This window comes from Triturus cristatus, chromosome 1_1 (assembly GCF_964204655.1).
Source record: "Triturus cristatus chromosome 1_1, aTriCri1.1, whole genome shotgun sequence".
Taxonomy (NCBI): Eukaryota; Metazoa; Chordata; class Amphibia; order Caudata; family Salamandridae; genus Triturus; species Triturus cristatus.
Genome location: NC_140579.1, coordinates 20,067,215 through 20,075,322, shown reverse-complemented (window position 1 = coordinate 20,075,322; position 8,108 = coordinate 20,067,215). Strand labels below are relative to the sequence as shown.

The 8,108-nt window shown below is 57.6% G+C and overlaps 1 protein-coding gene across 1 annotated transcript in view; it reads left to right on the top strand.

Annotated features, from left to right (window-relative positions):
* The first annotated feature begins 2,475 nt into the window (after positions 1-2,475).
* LY6G6F (lymphocyte antigen 6 family member G6F) overlaps positions 2,476-8,108 on the top strand; it is a 117,836-nt gene continuing 112,203 nt past the window's right edge. The window contains exon 1 of the mRNA XM_085641385.1: positions 2,476-2,627. Coding sequence (XP_085497511.1) covers positions 2,570-2,627 — 58 coding nt within the window. The 5' untranslated portion in view covers positions 2,476-2,569. The remainder of the gene's footprint in view (positions 2,628-8,108) is intronic.

The window sequence follows — 8,108 nt, the reverse complement described above, 5'->3', positions numbered from 1 at the left end:
CATGTTCCCCACCAGGCTGTGTGATGCGGCCTGGTTGGGAACATGCAGCGTGAGCATGATTGTTTGGCCGGCCCAAGATGTGCGACAAGCATAGTACCCCCAGGGGCACCCCGCTTTCCCCCCTCCCCCAAACTAGGTTACCCAATGACACACAAGAAACAGTTGTAAGTGGGTAACAAATGCTGCAGGTTTATTACATAATTCCAAGATATGTAATGGGTGGGTTATCTTACGGGCGATCCAAGGGCAGGCAACCATCTGGGTCGCCTGATGAGCCGGGCAGCGCGGGAGCGATGCCCGCAAGTGCTGCCCTCCAGGTGATTCTTTCTACGATCACGTGCCGTTGGTAGTTCTACTCACGCCCCCCCTCTCGGGGCGGAGCGTCACATAGCAAGCCCCCGGTTGTTCAGGCCCACAACCGCCCGCAGGACTAGCGGGGCGCCGACACGGCTTCCGGGACCTCTCTGGAGGCTCCTCGTTTTGGCTCAGGCACCCCATTGGTGCCGCGCAGAGGTACTCTTTGTACCGGCCTGCTTCCAGATCGCCCTGTAACTCCGCCTGCAACGAAAAGGAAAACATTACAACGCTCAGAAACCCCCCCCCCCAACCACGCCTACGCCGGGTAAGCGGTAGGGAGGGAAAAGGCGAGGTGGGCGACAAAAGAGGTCGCCAGTGAGGGTGGGGGAAGGCTAAATAGCCTCCCCCTCACACCTGGGCCAGGAAGTGACACGCATTGCGCGTCACTTCCGGCCCTGACAACGGAGGGGGGCTCCAGTCTGTGTCCCCGCCCCCCCCGGAGGGAGGGGGTGGGGAGGGGTGACCGGGGCCCCGGGGCCAGCGACAGTCATGCACACTTGGAGTGTTCAAACCACTCCTTCCACTGTGACCTCAGCCCCGCCCCGCCCCAGCCCCGTAGTATCATCCTTTTCATTTTATTTATTTCCTGCTCTGCAAGCAGTGGGGCGCCGCTCCTCCGCCTTGGTGGAGGAGCTGTCCGTGGCTCTAAGAGCCGAGCCAGAGCCTTGGCACGGCTCTCCCTGTTAATTTGTTTGCTCGCCCCCCTCTAATCCCCAAACACACCGCCCAATGTCAGTTTTAAAGGCAGTGGAAACAACGTTCCGCCGTTGAGAGGCATCAGGCGCGCAACACCCATTGGACTCACAGGGCTTCAGCCCCCCCCGTCGTGTGTGGCAGCCCGGGCTGAGACATCTTCCCGGGCAAAAAAGCAGCCGCACCCGAGCACTTCACAGGTCTTTAAAAGACCATTTGCATGTTAATGAGGCCTTGCTGTTGTTTCACCCCCTCTAAGAGCCCCTGCAGCTCCACTCTGCCTATTGCTTAAAGTTCAGCCCCCCGAAATTTTTGCTCAGCCCCCCCCGAAATTTTTGCTCAGCCCCCCCCCCCCCCCCCCCACCCCCCCCCCCCCGAAATTTGGCTCTAGTTGCGCCTCTGAGAGGCATGGTCTCTTCTGCCGTGAGTGGGTGTGCCAAAGGTCATGTTTGGGTGGGCCTGGCCCCCCCAGCCCCCCTGCCTGTATGGAGGCACAGTCTCTGCGCGTCTCCGGAGTGGGGAAGGAGTCGCGCTCCTGAGGCGGGCCTGTGTTCTTGTGTCCCTGCGGGGGACTTGTGTATGGTTTGCAGCATTTTTACTTCGTGTCCATCAGTTGCACGCGGTTTTTTCCACTTCGTTTGTTCCACATGCCCTCATGTCTACACGCCTTGCTGTGTGTGCTTATGCCACAGGGATGTCACTTGCGAGATAGTGCCCCCCCCCGGCATGTGCCTGTCTTCGCACCAGCGAGGCTCTCTCCGTGCATGAGCAGTGTATGAGTTCGCGAGGCACGCTCTGACCAGGCGTTAAGGCCCGCACAGACTCCGTCCAAAGCGCTATTCTTTCCGCCTCTCCCTCCAGGACACGCGTGTCCAGCGCCAGGCCAGGCTCGCCCTAGGAGGATGGCCAAGCGGAGGCTCCAGTCTGTCTCTGGGCCCCCAGACACCTGCCCACCCCGTTTGGACTTGAGGTGTGCCCTAAAGATTACGCAGCTCTGTCTCTGGGCCCCCAGACACCTGCCCAGCCCGTTTGCATCACGAGTCTCTCTAGTCACAGACCCCTGAGAGGGAGGGGTAGCCATGGAAACAGGCCATTGAGAAACAAGAGAAGTGTCACTCTCAGGCCAGCAGCAGCTCATCCCTGGGGTCTGCTCTGAGGCCCCCTGCGATTTTATTCTCCAAATAACCTGGAAGGGATCGGAAGAAATCCACCAACGGAGGACTCTGAAAGGCCAGCTGTGCTGGGGCAGGGTCCGGCACATTCATTGCAGAGCCGACAGACCTGCCCAACAGACCTTCCGGAGAAAGCTCTCACTCTCCGCTAAGGCCCGTCTCACCCAGTTGTGACATATCCTTTCGATGTGGCGGCATTGCACAATAGACAGAAACCGTCTTGGGGGATTTTATCACCCTATTACAGTCCTCCGTCACCACTTCCTGTTTATGCACAGCAGAGGCGAGAGGTGCATTCGAGAAGAGAGAGAAAATAAAGATATTCCTCAGTTTATCCCACTGCCAGCATGTTGTCGGCTGTTCTGATGCTCCTCTGCTGTGGACTGGCCACCTCGGTGGCTCAAGGTAGGCTTCACCCCTCCTGGGTTCAAGGGGCTTCACCTCTCCTCCTGGGTTCAAGGGGCTTCACCCCTCCTGGGTTCAAGGGGCTTCACCTCTCCTCCTGGGTTCAAGGGGCTTCACCTCTCCTCCTGGGTTCAAGGGGCTTCACCTCTTCTCTGTGGTTCAAGGGGCTTCACCTCTCCTCTGTGGTTCAAAGTAGGCTTCACCTCTCCTCCTGGGTTCAAGGGGCTTCACCTCTTCTCTGTGGTTCAAGGGGCTTCACCTCTCCTCTGTGTTTCAAGGGGCTTCACCTCTCCTCCTGGGTTCAAGGGGCTTCACCTCTCCTCTGTGGTTCAAGGGGCTTCACCTCTCCTCCTGGGTTCAAGGGGCTTCACCGCTCCTCTGTGGTTCAAGGGGCTTCACCTCTCCTCTGTGGTTCAAGGGGCTTCACCTCTCCTCCTGGGTTCAAGGGGCTTCACCTATCCTCCTTGGTTCAAGGGGCTTCACTTCTTCTCTGTGGTTCAAGGGGCTTCACCTCTTCTCTGTGGTTCAAGGGGCTTCACCTCTCCTCTGTGGTTCAAGGGGCTTCACCTCTTCTCTGTGGTTCAAGGGGCTTCACCTCTCCTCTGTGGTTCAAGGGGCTTAACCGCTCCTCTGTGGTTCAAGGGGCTTCACCGCTCCTCTGTGGTTCAAGGGGCTTCACCTCTCCTCTGTGGTTCAAGGGGCTTCACCTCTCCTCCTGGGTTCAAAGTAGACTTCACCTCTCCTCTGTGGTTCAAGGGGCTTCACCTCTCCTCTGTGGTTCAAGGGGCTTCACCTCTCCTCTGTGGTTCAAGGTGCTTCACCTCTCCTCTGTGGTTCAAGGGGCTTCACCTCTCCTCCTGGGTTCCAGGGGCTTCACCTCTCCTCTGTGGTTCATGGGGCTTCACCTCTCCTCTGTGGTTCCAGGGGCTTCCCCTCTCCTCGGTGGCTCAACGTAGGCTTCACCTCGCCTCCTGGGTTCAAGGGGCTTCACCTCGCCTCCTGGGTTCAAAGTAGACTTCACCTCTCCTCTGTGGTTCAAGGGGCTTCACATCTCCTCTGTGGTTCAAGGGGCTTCACCTCTCCTCTGTGGTTCAAGGTAGGCTTCACCTCGCCTCCTGGGTTCAAAGTAGACTTCACCTCTCCTCTGTGGTTCAAGGGGCTTCACCTCGCCTCCTGGGTTCAAGGGGCTTCACCTCTCCTCCTGGGTTCAAGGGGCTTCACCTCTCCTCTGTGGTTCAAGGGGCTTCACTTCGCCTCCTGGGTTCAAGGGGCTTCACCTCTCCTCCTGGGTTCAAGGGGCTTCACCTCTCCTCCTGGGTTCAAGGGGCTTCACCTCTCCTCTGTGGTTCAAGGTAAGCTTCACCTCTCCTCCTGGGTTCAAGGGGCTTCACCTCTCCTCCTGGGTTCAAGGGGCTTCACCTCTCCTCTGTGGTTCAAGGGGCTTCACCTCTCCTCCTGGGTTCAAGGTAGGCTTCACCTCTCCTCCTGGGTTCAAGGTAGGCTTCACCTCTCCTCTGTGGTTCAAGGGGCTTCACTTTGCCTCCTGGGTTCAAGGGGCTTCACCTCTCCTCCTGGGTTCAAGGGGCTTCACCTCTCCTCTGTGGTTCAAGGGGCTTCACCTCTCCTCCTGGGTTCAAGGGGCTTCACCTCTCCTCCTGGGTTCAAGGGGCTTCACCTCTCCTCTGTGGATCAAGGGGCTTCACCTCTCCTCTGTGGTTCAAAGGGCTTCACCTCTCCTCTGTGGTACAAGGGGCTTCACCTCTCCTCTGTGGTTCAAGGGGCTTCACCTCTCCTCCTGGGTTCAAGGGGCTTCACCTCTCCTCTGTGGATCAAGGGGCTTCACTTCTCCTCTGTGGTTCAAGGGGCTTCACCTCTCCTCCTGGGTTCAAGGGGCTTCACCTCTCCTCTGTGGTTCAAGGGGCTTCACCTCTCCTCTGGGATTCAAGGGGCTTCACCTCTCCTCCTGGGTTCAAGGGGCTTCACCTCTCCTCTGTGGTTCAAGGGGCTTCACCTCTCCTCTGTGGTTCAAGGGGCTTCACCTCTCCTCTGTGGTTCAAGGGGCTTCACCTCTTCTCTGAGGTTCAAGGGGCTTCACCTCTCCTCTGTGGTTCAAGAGCTTCACCTCTCCTCCTGTGTTCAAGGGGCTTCACCTCTCCTCTGTGGATCAAGGGGCTTCACCTCTCCTCTGTGGTTCAAGGGGCTTCACCTCTCCTCCTGGGTTCAAGGGGCTTCACCTCTCCTCTGTGGTTCAAGGGGCTTCACCTCTCCCCTGTGGTTCAAGGGGCTTCACCTCTCCTCCTGGGTTCAAGGGGCTTCACCTCTCCTCTGTGGATCAAGGGGCTTCACCTCTCCTCCTGGGTTCAAGGGGCTTCACCTCTCCTCTGTGGTTCAAGGGGCTTCACCTCTCCTCCTGGGTTCAAAGTAGGCTTCACCTCTCCTCTGTGGTTCAAGGGGCTTCACCTCTCCTCCTGGGTTCCGAGTAGGCTTCACCTCTCCTTTGTGGTTCAAGGGGCTTCACCTCTCCTCCTGGGTTCAAAGTAGGCTTCACCTCTCCTCCTGGGTTCAAGGGGCTTCACCTCTCCTCCTGGGTTCAATGGGCTTCACCTCTCCTCTGTGGATCAAGGGGCTTCACCTCTCCTCCTGGGTTCAAGGGGCTTCACCTCTCCTCTGTGGATCAAGGGGCTTCACCTCTCCTCCTGGGTTCAAAGTAGGCTTCACCTCACCTCCTGGGTTCAAGTGGCTTCACCTCTCCTCCTGGGTTCAAGGGGCTTCACCTCTCCTCTGTGGATCAAGGGGCTTCATCTCTCCTCCTGGGTTCAAGGAGCTTCACCTCTCCTCTGTGGTTCAAGGGGCTTCACCTCTGACCTCTCCTCCAGGGTTCAAGGTAGGCTTCACCTCTCCTCTAAGGTCAAGATGGGTTTCACCTCTCCTCTGTGGTTCAAGGGGCTTCACCTCTCCTCTGTGGATCAAGGGGCTTCACCTCTCCTCTGTGGTCCAAGGGGCTTCACCTCTCCTCCTGAGTTCATGGTAGGCTTCACCTCTCCTCTAAGGTCAAGATGAGTTTCACCTCTCCTCTGTGGTTCAAGGGGCTTCACCTCTCCTCTGTGGTTCAAGGGGCTTCACCTCTCCTCCTGGGTTCAAGTGGCTTCACCTCTCCTCCTGGGTTCAAGGGGCTTCACCTCTCCTCTGTGGATCAAGGGGCTTCACCTCTCCTCTGTGGTTCAAGGGGCTTCACCTCTCCTCTGTGGTTCAAGGGGCTTCACCTCTCCTCCTGGGTTCAAGGGGCTTCACCTCTCCTCCTGGGTTCAAGGTAGGCTTCACCTCTCCTCTGTGGTTCAAGGGGCTTCACCTCACCTCTGTGGTTCAAGGGGCTTCACCTCTCCTCTGTGGTTCAAGGGGCTTCACCTCTCCTGGGTTCAAAGTAGGCTTCCCCTCTCCTCGGTGGCTCAACGTAGGCTTCACCTCTCCTCCTGGGTTCAAAGTAGGCTTCACCGCTCCTCTGTGGTTCAATGGGCTTCACCTCTCCTCTGTGCTTCAAGGGGCTTCACCTCTCCTCCTGGGTTCAAAGTAGGCTTCACCGCTCCTCTGTGGTTCAAGGGGCTTCACCTCTCCTCTGTGGTTCAAGGGGCTTCACCTCTCCTCTGTGGTTCAAGGGGCTTCACCTCTCCTCTGTGGTTCAAGGTAGGCTTCACCTCGCCTCCTGGGTTCAAAGTAGGCTTCACCTCTCCTCTATGGTTCAAGGGGCTTCACCTCTCCTCCTGGGTTCAAGGGGCTTCGCCTCTCCTCTGTGGATCAAGGGGCTTCACCCCTCCTCCTGGGTTCAAGGGGCTTCACCTCTCCTCTGTGGTTCAAGGGGCTTCACCTCTCCTCCTGGGTTCAAAGTAGGCTTCACCTCTCCTCTGTGGTTCAAGGGGCTTCACCTCTCCTCCTGGGTTCAGAGTAGGCTTCACCTCTCCTTTGTGGTTCAAGGGGCTTCACCTCTCCTCCTGGGTTCAAAGTAGGCTTCAGCTCTCCTCCTGGGTTCAAGGGGCTTCACCTCTCCTCCTGGGTTCAAGGGGCTTCACCTCTCCTCTGTGGATCAAGGGGCTTCACCTCTCCTCCTGGGTTCAAAGTAGGCTTCACCTCTCCTCCTGGGTTCACGTGGCTTCACCTCTCCTCCTGGGTTCAAGGGGCTTCACCGCTCCTCTGTGGATCAAGGGGCTTCACGTCTCCTCCTGGGTTCAAGGGGCTTCCCCTCTCCTCTGTGGTTCAAGGGGCTTCACCTCTCCTCCTGGGTTCAAGGTAGGCTTCACCTCTCCTCTGTGGTTCAAGGTAGGCTTCACCTCTCCTCTGTGGTTCAAGGGGCTTCACCTCTCCTCTGTGGATCAAGGGGCTTCGCCTCTCCTCTGTGGTTCAAGGGGATTCACCTCTCCTCCTGGGTTCAAAGTAGGCTTCACCCCTCCTCTGTGGTTCAATGGGCTTCACCTCTCCTCCTGGGTTCAAAGTAGGCTTCACCCCTCCTCTGTGGTTCAATGGGCTTCAACTCTCCTCTGTGGTTCAAGGGGCTCCACCTCTCCTCCTGGGTTCAAAGTAGGCTTCACCTCTCCTCTGTGGTTCAATGGGCTTCACCTCTCCTCCTGGGTTCAAAGTAGGCTTCACCTCTCCTCCTGGGTTCAAAGTAGGCTTCACCATTAATTCTTCTAGTTCATGGCATTATGTGGTAATAGCTGAATGCTTGCAGGTAGATTTGTTTACTTCATCGATTCCTTTATATGTTGCACACTTACAGTACAGTAGTGACTGATTCTCTGAAGTGATCACTTTAGGTTCTCCAGTGATCCCTTTTAGTGCTGTGGCAGTGGATGGCTGTCTCACCAGACTCCCTCAGGTCTCGGAGACTCAGCAGTGGTGACGGTGGATGGCTGTCTTACCAGACTCCCTCGGGTCTCGGAGACTCAGCAGTGGTGACGGTGGATGGCTGTCTCACCAGACTCCCTCAGGCCACGGAGACTCAGCAGTGGTGACAGTGGATGGCTGTCTTACCAGACTCCCTCAGGTCTCGGAGACTCAGCAGTGGTGACGGTGGATGGCTGTCTTACCAGACTCCCTCGGGTCTCGGAGACTCAGCAGTGGTGACGGTGGATGGCTGTCTCACCAGACTCCCTCAGGCCACGGAGACTCAGCAGTGGTGACAGTGGATGGCTGTCTTACCAGACTCCCTCAGGTCTCGGAGACTCAGCAGTGGTGACGGTGGATGGCTGTCTCACCAGACGCCCTAAGGTCTCGGAGACTCAACAGTGGTGACGGTGGATGGCTGTCTCACCAGACTCCCTCAGGTCTCGGAGACTCAGCAGTGGTGACGGTGGATGGCTGTCTCACCAGACTCCCTCAGGCCTCGGAGACTCAGCAGTGGTGACGGTGGATGGCTGTCTCACCAGACTCCCTCAGGTCTCGGAGACTCAGCAGTGGTGACGGTGGATGGCTGTCTCACCAGACTCCCTC